This window comes from Heliangelus exortis, chromosome 4 (assembly GCF_036169615.1).
Source record: "Heliangelus exortis chromosome 4, bHelExo1.hap1, whole genome shotgun sequence".
NCBI lineage: Eukaryota > Metazoa > Chordata > Aves > Apodiformes > Trochilidae > Heliangelus > Heliangelus exortis.
Genome location: NC_092425.1, coordinates 5,706,946 through 5,720,070, shown reverse-complemented (window position 1 = coordinate 5,720,070; position 13,125 = coordinate 5,706,946). Strand labels below are relative to the sequence as shown.

The 13,125-nt window shown below is 38.9% G+C and overlaps 1 protein-coding gene across 4 annotated transcripts in view; it reads right to left on the bottom strand.

Moving 5' to 3' along the window:
* Window positions 1–136: 136 nt before the first annotated feature.
* TSPAN5 (tetraspanin 5) overlaps window positions 137–13,125 on the bottom strand; it is a 66,460-nt gene continuing 53,471 nt past the window's right edge. Inside the window, exons 4-10 of one of the 4 annotated variants that reach the window (XR_011725681.1) lie at window positions 11,307–11,477; window positions 9,192–9,317; window positions 6,159–6,206; window positions 5,936–6,052; window positions 2,816–5,425; window positions 2,368–2,518; window positions 137–1,119 (exon numbers count right to left, since the gene is read on the bottom strand). Coding sequence is in view for 1 of the 4 variants with exons in the window: in XM_071742797.1 (XP_071598898.1) it covers window positions 5,360–5,425; window positions 5,936–6,052; window positions 6,159–6,206; window positions 9,192–9,317; window positions 11,307–11,477 (528 nt within the window). In the remaining 3 variants the exon portion in view is untranslated. Of the gene's footprint in view, window positions 5,426–5,935; window positions 6,053–6,158; window positions 6,207–9,191; window positions 9,318–11,306; window positions 11,478–13,125 lie in introns of all 4 variants that reach the window. The other 3 variants (XR_011725680.1, XR_011725679.1, XM_071742797.1) reach the window with 3 other exon arrangements.

Genomic DNA, 13,125 nt, shown 5'->3' with positions numbered 1-13,125 from the left:
ACGAGAGACTTGGGGATTTATTTTCTATTAGTTTAGGGGAGGGTAGGCAGTGGGTCTTCTCCTGAAGGAATTTTGAATGAATTTATCTCTCTTCCACTAATGCTAAGTGCTACATCAAGAGCAAACATTCACACCATCATATTTCACACAATTTTATTTATAAAATTGTAATTAACAAATTGCATATAAAATTATTTACTTCAAGTAAATACAGAATACTGCACAACTATTAAAACTATTGTATTGTCCATCATAAGTGTATTAAAACATTCCTAAAAAATGCCTCTTAAAAAACAAAAACCCAAGAACACAAGTAGCATGATCAAGACCACTTTCAATAGCTTAAAATGAATTACCAGGAAGTTGCATTAACTTCCTAAGTAAACTCCAGTTACATCCATTGAAATCATCATGTGATACAATACCACAGTCTAATGCTAAAGATGACGAGTAATAGATAAATGATGCACCTGCTCTATGCTCTTCTCCTAGACTGAAGGTAACCAGTTCAAAATCAGACAACTAAAGCTCAAGTCAACTCTACTGGGCATGCAGTTCTGTTATAGCAATACTTTCAACCAATAATTGTAGTTGGCTTTTACAATCAATTTACAACTGATGAAAAAAAAAAAAAGAACACAAGAGAATACATTCATATAAAAAGGAATTATCCACAAAGGGTAAATATCAACACTTTGATGTACCCAGGATGAACCAGAAGAGAGAGAGATTCAGTTTGACCTAATCTGGAATATATATATATACATATATATATATATATGTATATATATATATATCTCAAAGATGAGTCTGAGTTGCAAAACCCAATTTCCAATCTCCTCTAAGTTTAAGGTAGTATCAGGTCCACCTCTACTATGTACACAGAGTGAACAGGAACACACATACAGATGGAGCTTCCTATTAACAGTTATATTGCCAAAACACAAAAGACAGCTAGCAGTGATGCCTGGTGCACACAAGTAGTCACAACACTTATTTTTAAACTGCATGTCAAGGGAGACATTCTTTATTATAAGTGGCAAAATTTGGTAGCTAACAGATCCAAAAGGAAAGTTTATTTCTTTTGCTTTACATAGTCTTCTGACCAACTACAGATACCTGAAAAAAAAAAAAAAAACTTCAGAGAGAAAATAAAAAATGTGAGGGAGGAACTGGAACCTTCAACTGTCCTTGACACCTGCTGAGAGCTAATCTCCTTCCTAGGCACATGCAGACCTGCCAGGAGGCACACACAGCAAGAAGGGAAACATATTCAAGAAAAAAAACCACATGAGAGTTTCTCTTATAATCAACACTATTCATCAGAATCTCTTTTACAAAGGACATCCCTAAAGCAACAAAAACACATATTAACATCCAGGACAGGTCTTATAGCACCATGTTTAGCTCTGCCACAAGCAGTGGTGACCTCCCACAGCTGGTAGGGGTTGCCCTCTATTTTACAGTCTAACGCTGGTTAAATGCCAAGCAGCAAAGGAGAACCGCAATGGGGCTGGGAGGGTGGGAGCTGAGGGAAGGGGGGGGAGGGGGGGGGGGGCTCGGGGTTTCCCCTCCATCCCTCGGGTGCTGCTGCAGCGGGGCCGGGCAGGCACTAGAGGGCAGGCGCTGAAAGCTCTCCAGTATCACCGGGGAGAGGGGGCGACCTGATGCCAGCAGCCAAATCTCACAGTGGACACTTTCCTTATCACTTTTAAGGGTGAAAAGCAGTCCCCCGAAGAAGAATCATCACTTAATCTGCATGCTACTATTTACATTTCAAACACTATTTACATGCCGGAACTACAATTAGCATCTCTCTCAAAGAAGGCTTTGGGGACAGAGAGTACACTTTGAGCAACCATCACAGCTTCAAACTCAAAGGAGCACAATCAAAATTAGGGATTTTGAAGCAGAGAGATCCTAGTGCTACTGAAAAGGACACACACAGCGACAAACCAAACGTTTTTCCAGTAGGCTATTAATTAAAAAAAAATTAAAAATCAAACAACAGAAATGCCCGTGAATATGGACAGAATTTAGAAAGCAGAGGTTGAAGGACTGTGATGCCCTGGGGAATTTGGAAATGGTTTGAAAGCCACGGCTACTGCTGAAGCTACCAGTCCTCTTGGTTTGCAAGGTCACCATCCCACACGAACTGCCCAGCAAACAGAGCTGTTTCACACCCTACAAGGGCCACAGTCCCACCAACAAATCTCTGAACAGCTACTGCATGTTCAAGATAAGGAGACTGCCCTCAGAACTCACATTATTTACCCCACCACCACATCAGGCAGGCTACAAACTGCCAAGAAGTCACACTGCCTGCCCTATCTTATTGCCAGGAGTTGTTCTCCAGCTGCAGCTCACCTGAATTTCCACCAAGTTTTCTGGAATAAAGGTTGCTTGCATTTGGCAGGCTCTGAAAGTAATAGATTGATTTCCAAGGCCTCCCACAAGCTTTCCAAACTGGTCACCTAAGCTGCTCATGATGGGGCCTTTTGTAGGACATCTTACCCATCTGTAGACAAAAAAAAATGTGGGATTTAAATGTGCAATATAGAAAGCTAATCCTGAACATTCACTATGCATCCATGAAAAAACTGCAAAAATTAGGAAAATAAGAGCATCTGTTGGGAGCGGGGAAAGGGAGAGGATCAGTATCTGTAGCAATAAGGACAAACTCTAGAAAAATAAGTTATTTAGTGGTTTTTATAAGAACAGTCAGTCATTCTGGGACTCAGCAGAAGTGTTGCACATTTGTATACACAAATGTTCAAGTAGTGAGAACAAGATTTGCTCACCCAAGAGCATTTACCTTCCTATCAAGTCTGATGCTGCCAACAGCACATCCAGCAGACTGGAACTCAGAAAGCAATGTGACAAAACAGAAGGCCAATACAGTACAACTGCAGAAATTCAAGTAAAAGAAAGAAGTTGTCTTCAGAAGCCCATAGCAGCAATAGCAGTATTCAAGATCAGTGGCAATAAGGACTGTTTCTGTAATGCAGGCTTTTTTCTTTTCTTCCAAACTAAAGCACTGGGTCACAATCAAGTTTCTTGGCTGGAGGGATTGCTTCCTCAACCACACTTCCCTGATTTCTCCATGCACACTGATGCTGATGCTCTGTCTATTCTGATGCTATCAGGCAAAACAGTGTGTCCCTTGGGGGAGAAACAAATACCAGTAAACCCTCAAGATGAGGAGTGGCTAAGAAAAACATAACACTGTGGTGAGGTGGAACCAACTTTATCAAGGACAGTGAATTATAATTGCTTTCAAAGGCTTAAAAAAAAACCCTACTCTGAGTCAGGGCTGGCCTTTACCAGCAGGTACCAAAGTATATGGAGGCTGCCTGATTCAGAGCCAGCCAGTGGGAGTTAACCAGCAAAGGATGAGGATGTTGCTCAGAGGAGGACAACAGGACTATCTGTGCCATGTGTGGAGTACTGGTGAGTATACCACCAGCCTTGAGAGGGGGGGGGAAAAAACCAAACCACAGCCAACTGAAGCACAGAAAGGCAAAATGTGCAAAGGTACATACACTCACATGTTTAAGAGTCACAGGACCAAAAAGTATCTTAAAAGGTCATAATACCAGTCTTCTATCCATCCCCCCAGAACAGGGAAGCTTTGAAAGTGATGCATTCACCTCTTCTATGCCACATAATTCATCTCAGGGAACTCATCACAGAAAGATGCTAAGCTCTTACAAAGAGGTGCTATGTACCCTTTACCACTGTCTGACCAAAGCAGTAGCCAAGCACTCACAGCTTTCAGGACTGGTTCTGCAGATACTGAGAAGGGTCATAGAACAAGCTAAATTTATACAAAGTGCAATAAAACTACCCAAGCCATGTTCAGGTTTGTAAGTTTATTATTAGTGAAGAAGAATGAATCGAAAACTCTAAGCTGTATGGAGTCTGATCTAATTCTTCTTCCACTATTTGTGCTTTATTCCAAATTCTACTCTACTTTGTCCAATTCAAAAGAGTCTGTATTGTCTGACCCTAACACACACGTCTGTTTTTAAACTTTTATTCCATTGCTTCAAGAAAGCCTTTTTGTTGCATTTAGAGCCACAAAGGGAGACATCCCAATAGCAAGGATTTACTCACTGGAGGTAAGCATTTACTCTGGCAAAAGCTGTTCTTTCCAACTCCCAAGGGAATGGGATATGATCTTCCCATAATCACATGCATTTTCCAATAAGTAAGTTTGGATTAGACTGTATTAAAACATATGCACAGATTTAAAGCGCCGGAGTGTCACAGATTCTTACAGCTCATGCAAGTAAAAAGAATTTTTAAAAGAAACAAAACAAAACAAACAAAAAAATAAAGACCAAAGCCTCAGCTAGGAACAGACCGAGGAATTCTCTTAAAAGAAGTTTTGCACAAGTATATCAAAGCACTAATATTAGTGAGATCCCTAAGTACACTGAATTCCAGAAAAAGGAAAAGATTTAGCCATATCAGATACATATGTTTTGACTTCTTTTTAAGTTAATATATAATTCACTCTTTGAATAGTACTATTCACTTGAACCCAACATCCACACTGCTTTCTTACATTTATACAGTTACACTCCATCCTTGCCTTAAGAGACTGATATCCTAAGGTATGGCAGAAACCAACCTTGTTTGTCAAATATAAAACTCCTCGTCCTTCATACAAGGGTGGAGAAAGGAAGAAAGATGTTGATAAAATTCAGCAAGTCTCCCTGTGGGCTTGCTGATTCCAAATTCAATGTACTACATGGAGATAACTGGAAGCTGGCATTAAAAAAAAATCCCTTGTTTTAAAAACAATTTCTTTTACTGTACAATAGATGCATAGAAAGTTGCTTCCTGCTAGACGGGTTTAAGCCTGTAGCTGTGTTCAGCTGTGAAAACAAGAAGATTGTTCCTTTACAGAGTGGTGAGGAGAGAGATGATCTTGGGAATATTTGACAGCTATTGAAGAGCTCATGACACAAGGAATAAACAGCATATCCAGAGACTACAATGATGCAACTCCGTCCCACTGAATACACCGATTTTAAAAAGTGTCCACTTGTTACTCAAGATCAGGAATACAGTAGAGATTCACGGCTCAACAGCTTTCAAACTGGTGGTTTAAAACAAAACAAAACAAAACAAAAAAAAATGTCAGTGAGCAGCAGATTTTAAATAGCCCACTCCTTGCTCCCCTGCCCCAAAGAAACTCAAGTTCACTGCAGGATCAGGAACTTGGACTTGGAACTACTTGGGAGAGAAGGCTTCCCTGTCACCCATGTCCATACAGCTTGGTGTTGGAGCAACACACTGGAGGTTTCAGAGGGTTTCAGTTGTCCAGTGTCTCGTGGTTACTTCAGCAGTTCTACCAGCTGGCTCTGACAGCCTCAATGTCACTAACCAAATTCTGGGCTAAGCATATCCCAAATATCTGGAAAAGACAATAGTTTATTCATTTGGAGCATCAGACAACCCTTTTCACACAGCTCATCTCCTTAGGTTATACATAGGAACACAAAGTCAGAAATATAATTAACAGTAAAGTAAGTGTTGGAAGAAGGAATAATATGGAAAAATCCCATAACCCCAGTATTTTTACTGGGTTCTAGGGAACTGAGCAGTTATAGATTTGCTTTACAAAAGCAACTGCAACAACTTTTCCTGCTCATTTAAACACTATCAGAAACACTAGGTCTGTACAGGCTTAAAAATCCCTGTTCATTTTGACCTGCAGACACTGAGCAGAAAAAAATGCATCCTTACAGATAAAAATTAAATACTCCTTAACACAAAGAAAGCCTCATGCACTTAACTCCCCTCACTGAAAACTTGTATTTCTAAATGCAAGTACCACTTTATTTCCAGTTCTACAGTTCCCCCTTCATATATTCTATACCTTTTGTTCTTCAGTGTAAGTCATTACAGAGAAGGTGATGATTACCTGCAGTAATGCTATCCCAATGAATATACCAGCAACTATGGTGAGATTGTCCTGCAACCATTTTTCAAACTGAGGGACACAGCCTTTAGTATAGATAACAATCTGCTGATCAACTTCCTGCCAAGAAGAGGAAAGAAAGTTAGATTTAAATATCCCACCAGCTGAATAAGCTGCTCTTGCAAGGATTCAGATCCTTAAGAAATCACATTAAGAAAAAGCTTACTGGTTTTTGCCTTGCATCGTAGCCACACTGAGTATTAATAACATCTTCCTAGGAGAGAAAGAGAGAGAGAGAGAGAAAGGCAATCAGTGAAGTGTCTCCCAAACACCCTCTCCCAGCTCCCCACGAGCTGTTTTTGAATGTAGTTAGACAATCACCCTAACTTTGGTTACCATACTGCATTTAAAAAAACCCTTCTTGTTCCACTCAGTGCTATTAAATACTTGGAACAAACGTGGTTAAAACATATTTTCAACTCTCAGCACAACGAGATCAAAAATCTGGCCCTCCACCAGGGTGAACTCCAGGTGTAAGCATTCCATAGTCGAAGTAAAGGGATTAGGGAACATCTACTGTAAGTACCTTCTGCTGAAAAGGGTTTGTCTACACTGGAAAATATGCCAAGACTGCTGCGAGTACTTTCAGAGTTCAGTCTGTGCAGCATGAAGTGGTTAGAAGGAGCAGTTCTATTGCAGAAGCTGCAAGTTCCTAGGGTACGTCTGTACAAATAGATGCAGTAGTGCCTGGTTCCTCTACAAAAGCTTGGGGGGAAAAGAAGAGATGGGGTAACGTGCTCCTGCCACCTATTCTTTATTATAGGAGCTTAATAGTTATGGACAAGGAGTGGGTTTTTTCCTCCTGCTTTAGCACTCCCAAAGCACAGGTAATAAAATAGGCTATGGCAGACTTTTCCTAGTGAGCAAGGGCTACTCAGTGAAAGCTGAAGCTGCATTTATTCTGTATATACAGTTATTTCAGAGTAATAAAACAAAGCAACTACTTTTGGTGTCAGCCACAATGGCAGCAAAATATTGTTGCTGGCTCATAACAGTAAGCTGAAGAAGGAACTACTCAAGGAAGTGAAAAAGGCAGCCCATCACAGATTGGTGTACTAAACCCCACAATATCATCAAATTTTAAGAAGTGAGAAAGGCAGCCAGCAGAGAAATAGATTTTAAATAGCAGCCATATGAAGAAAAATTAATAAATAAATAAATAAATAAATAAATCTATCTCCTATTATCAGTTCAAGCTCCTCTAAGTGTTTCCTCATTTTGCAGGAATTATATCAACAGGTCACATCCTGTCAGTCGCCCAAGCTGGATTCCCTCAGCGGACCTTTAGCATTGGAGCAATTTGTATCTTTTAATGAGATAAATGCTTCTGTTGCAAAATCATAAACATGCCACACACATTGAGGCTGTTAAAGCTTAAAATCCCTTTGGCTGGGACCTTACCTACTTTCTTCTTTATACTGAAAGGCTATTTATCAGTGACTTCTGCCTTTAGCCCTGGAACTTGTTAACTGAAAGAAATCGTGGAGAATGTAATGGAAATAGATCATCTTTCCTAGGCCCTGCCAGTAAAAGAATTTGGAATACTTCAACCTACTGAACTACAGCAAAGTGAACTGTAGGAGTTCCACTTCCTGCTTTAAACTAAAAGTAATTCCTGTTTAATAAAGCATCCCCATAACTTTTTTTAAGTTATGTTTTTCAGCCCAACTCTGTACCCTAAGGCCAAAAGGGGCAAATTTTCTTTCCCACAGAATAAACCTATTGATTACCACTGCAGTTAAGCCAGTCATAGCCTGGTGACAATTATATCCATTACCTGCATGACTTCCAATATTTTTAAATATTACTATTTTTAGCATTATGTTAAAGGCAATCAAGCATGTTGCTTCCCCTCAGTGAACAAGGATGAGACTTCTCTGTAGGCTTCTGGTTGCTTCATCATCCCCTCAGAAACTGCATAACCATATACACATAAAGATAACTTTAGCATGGGTTATGTATTTGCAGAATTACCTTGTACTCCTGTCACTGCTTTGGTGTTATAACAACTATATTTTAAAAACTAGGTTGTGATGACCTCTCTGTGTGGCTGAGTAGACCAAGAGGAAAACAGTAGGAGGAATCCTGAGCATAATGTAATGCTTGAGCATAACCTACTTTCCATTTTGATTTAACATTGTATTAAAACATTTTCAGCAATGTTTGGGGCTGGATGCAGGGAACACTGACTTCATTGCATTAGGAAAGAAGGAAGCACCTGAGGTGCCCTGTTGGCAACTGCCTAACTTCAGTGCTACAGATTCATACATTAAAGGAACTCTAAGTCACTTCAAGTGGAGAAAAAGCCACAGCTAAACTACAAATAATACAAGCACTCACAGGCTGCTTCCTTTAAGCTATATGAAAGTGAAACATATACAGTGTTAGCCACATAACAGTTTCCATGCACACACCCATCCCTACTGCAAGCCCTCCACTGCCAGTGAAGTTCTTTCCCTGCACTTTTGCCCTTCATTTGTGATCATGTCTGTCCAAGTAATGCATTGCTCCAACATTTTCTGCTTAATGGAAACTACTTAAAAAGACAAAAAAAAATTTTAAAAATTTACCAAAAAACTGTTCCTTCAAACATTTTCTAACCTTTCAAGTCTGACCTCTGGGTGACTATAGGACAGGCAGTAACTTAAAGGGAAAAAAACATGCAAAGGTGTTCATCCCCCAATTCAAGATTCTAACACAAACATATGTCAATTCTTACAGACATTATTTTCATTCGTTACCATACCTAGCACAAACTTGTTTAAACTGGCTGCAGCCTCAGGACACTACATAAAATAAAAAGTAATACCTGATTTAGAATGTCTGATCTTAGAGTTACTGTTCTTTAAGGCAGTAAATGAAATATCCCAGTGATGCTCAATTGAAAGCTCATATCCTTCAACTCATTAAGGCCTTCTGCTTTTTATACTTGCTAAAATTAATACATATGTTCTTCCAAGCCCATGGTTTTCTCATTCTAATGAAAAGCAGCAAACAACATACCATGAAGACTTAAGTTAGCTCAGTATTTTTGCTGACTGCAGAAAAATTAGTGGTTAAGCTGAGCTGCAAGTACAAAAAAAAGACAGGTTGGTGAGCAGTTAATGATCAGGCATGACTTCCAGTAAAAAAAGACATCTTATAGAGCATTTTAAAACTTGAACAGCAGACCTATCCTATCCTCTTGACTGTCACTTACAGCAGGATCTTTAGTGCAGCAAGAGAAAGGGACACCACAGCGCTCTCGACTTGCATTGGAATCTGTGCAATTGAAGTAAATATTAAGGTTCCAGTCATCAGCTCCAAAAGCCCCACAGCACTGCCACTGGAACAAAGAAAGGAGATCTTCTTGACTTTCAGAACAAATAAATATCAGCATTAGTAACATGAATCATTGCTGCCAGTTTCTTTTTAGTTTTCAAAAGAAAATGTGAGATTTTCTCTGGTTTCATTGAAACTGGCTGGGTTTTGTTGGTTTGGTTTGGTTCTTTAATTAAAAAAAAGACCATTCCAAGACTATAAAATGTTCTAAAATTATTCTTTTATTAAAGTTACCCTCACACCCTGCAATGCTGCTCTCTGGAGAGAAACCCAAGGAGTGAGCTGACAGGCCTACAAAATGTTCCACAGTTCACTCAGACCAACAAGCTCAGCCCCAGGGATAGCAGAGCCAAGAGTATGACATCTTATCCAGCATAATATTCCCAGGATTCTCAGCAAAACCAATCATCTCCAAGGGCTATACTGATATATAGCTACTCCTTTGAACAGTTTGGGGGAATCTTTTCCTGGCTGGAAATCAGACAGTACGACCAGTTTTCTGGGCATCACACGTTGCACAATAAGATCCTTGCTGAATGCAGGCAGAATCCTTCAAAAAAGTAAATATGCCAAATGGCAGATTCAGTCTCTGCCAAAACATGCTGAACATGAACAAAGAATGGGTAAAACTTGCTGAACATACAAAGAATGGACTGGAGATTTCTGGAGAACTGCTGGTTTAGAGCATTTAAGGAACAAGCTCAATGAATCCATTTATTTCAACTTTAAAAAGGTAAAAAAAACTCAAACAGAACACATTTTTAAAAGCACTGGAATGGCAATTCTATGTGCAGCTGAGTTCCCCCTGCAATATCTGAACACGTTGTCTTCAAGCATTATGTCTACTAGTTGAAAAAGTACCTCATGCTGTCTCTGACATACCTGCCAAGATTGTTACTCTAGTTAGGAAAGCAGGTTTCATCCAGTGGCTGCAAAACTGGACTGCAGCCTTTTTAATTGTACGTAAGTGGATCACTGCTTTTGGGAATGTGGTGACCTCTGACGTTCTCCCTACTGGACAAGGTTCAATTCACCACAAGGATCCACATCCTGTTACTCACTTTGCATTTTTTGCCCAAAGGCATACAGAAGCAAATCAAATAGTTAATGAAATGATTAATGAAATGTTTTAATTGCAGAATGTACAAAAATTAGTAAGCATGATTTCAACAAACACACAATCACATTAGCTACACAGGGCCAAATTCAAAGAGGAGTTCAACTGACACAGGCCAGAACTGAGTACAAGAAGGTATGGGGAAAATAACCTGTCTGCAGAAGTCAGTGCAAGACTCCTAATTTATCCTGCAGGGATAAATTAGAGAGTTTAATTTCTTTTACCTTCATCTCTGGCTTCACCCTTCCCTCCAAAAAGCAGCTGTTACATAATTTAGAGATTAAGAACTTTAAAAGTTGCCTACTTCGTCAGGCTAATTGCATTGTCAACTTAAAAAGTAATAAAATTGTGGTTTCACTCAGACCAGCTAAACATCTCTGCCACTCTGAAGTGTGGTGCAGCACCTTTAACGTTGCCAAAACTACACCAATATTCATCTCAGAACCAAATTAAGGTTAAAAAAGAATTATTTTTTTAAACAGATGTGATGGCTCCTGCAATAAAATATATTGAACATCCCTCCAGAAACCCTAAAATATTTTCATATTCATATGGAGTATGTTCAAAAAAATATCAAACACAAGATGCTGATGTTTAACTTGTAAATTTGACACACTCTCTCTTAGTCTTCAAGACTAAGTCACCCCAACTCTCCACTCTGTTCTGTTCAGTCATACATCAAAAAAAAAAAATTTTCACAGATGTCATGTGTTTGTAGAAATTCTGTAGAGAGAGATATACACATACAAATATTCAAAAGTATTATATGCCAGATTTTTTCTGTTGTTCCTTGAAGAGACCAAACGGGAAGTAAAAAATAGATAAGGTAAGCAAGTAGTAGATACAGTTTAAAAAACCAAACATATTCAAACTTACATATTCCTGTGTGAAGTCTATGAGGTTTTGCAAATCAATGTCATCTCGGTATGCTCTGATGTTGTTGTTTATAAAGAAATACAGCTGGTCCTTTATCCAGTCTTTGAAAACAAATGCTAAAACGCCAGCAGTGAGCTCCAAGAAGAAAATAATTCCAAGAAACACAGAAAACTATGAATAAAAATAAGAAGGTTAAAATAATTTGCTTAATGACCAGAAACTTATTTTTCAACGCTCGCAATTATGTTTAGTGTTAGGGCTTTAACTGTCCCAGTGCAAGTTCAAGCTACTCCAGCACATAGGAATTTTTCAAATAAAAACACCATTTTCATTCCTGTATTACAGGAATCTTAATTATATTCTAATGGATTAAAAATGTCAACAAATTCAAACTTTGGACATTTCACTAGGATTTTCAAAAAGGTCCAAGAGAATTCACTGGCTACTTGTCTCTGGCTACAGAGATGGCTATTTGTCACTTCTAGGGACCTCTGAAAACTCATCTTAAATTTCTATGTAGGTACTTATCTTTTCCAAAGCATAAACAACCTATAGTGCTAGTGGAATGCTTTCCAAGTGACTTTTTCTTTAGACACTCTCATTGGTAAAACTTTCCTAAGTGGACAAAGCAAAATCTGGCAACAGCAGGAATTAATTAATGAGTAAGTCTGAATAGAATGTCTATGGAATTACTCACATCCACATTAAAACCAAATGAGGTTGCTATGATTAATGCAAATGCAATGGATGCCAAAGGCATTACTAATGATCTGCCACTTTCTCTAAGCATCCCCACTGAGCCTACAATTTCCTAAAACGCACAGGGGTCCTCATATACTGGAAGCCCATCCCTTTTGCAAGTCTGCCTTAGTTTCATTTTAACATGCTCCCTTCCCTGTGTTTGTTCTGATACATTTTTAATTTCTCCTGCAGCTGCTGAATAGGAAGCTATTTCTGGTACAGCAGATGAGTTCATTCAGGCAAGCTAAGAGAAGCAAGGAAGAGGAGAAAAAAAGTCTAACAAGAGCTTCCCCATCCCCTTTGGTTTTTTTAAAGCAAGACAAGAGCAAACCAGAACTCTCCAAGTTGCTTTATAAATGCCTCAAAAACTGTAACTCTCAACTGCCTCTTCCCCTTATACATTATGTCTAAAGGAGCCAAATATGTCCCTTCAAGGCAGCTGCTTCCCTGGGTGCATTTTCATGGACATATTAACACAGTTAATGGCTATGAAGACACAGCTACTATCCAGGCTGTACCCACATCTGGAATTTGGTGTGAAGGAAAGAATCTTGAATTTTAATTATAAATCTTAAATTTATCTAAAATGGAACATAATACTGTTATCCTCATCTTCAAAACTCACAGGAGGAGAGCTTTCAAAAAACAGAAGCAGACTACTTAGAGCTAAAGGTAATTTGAATACTGAGGTATGTTTGTTAGATCTCCTTCTCACACTAACAGTCCAGCCCAGAGTTGTCAAAAAAGACAACTTCTATTTTCTTTACCTACCCTGGACACATTCTTCTCCTTTTAGGAGCAAGTTTAGGAGAGAATTTTTGGGCTCAGGACCCAATACTGACAATAAGCAATAAATCCTTTTCAAATTATCTAAATGGTACAGAAGTGACTGTACCAGCAAGCAACCACTCATAACAGCCCTTGTCTCCTCTCAACTATGCAGGCATTCGCTCAGCAGAAATCATTCAGGTCAAAATCAGTGGTGTATCTACATTCTTCATATTCTCAAAGTTCAACATTCAGACTCTGAGCAGAAATTTCTCTGTTTTTGTGACAGGAAAGCAAAATGTTAGGTTAT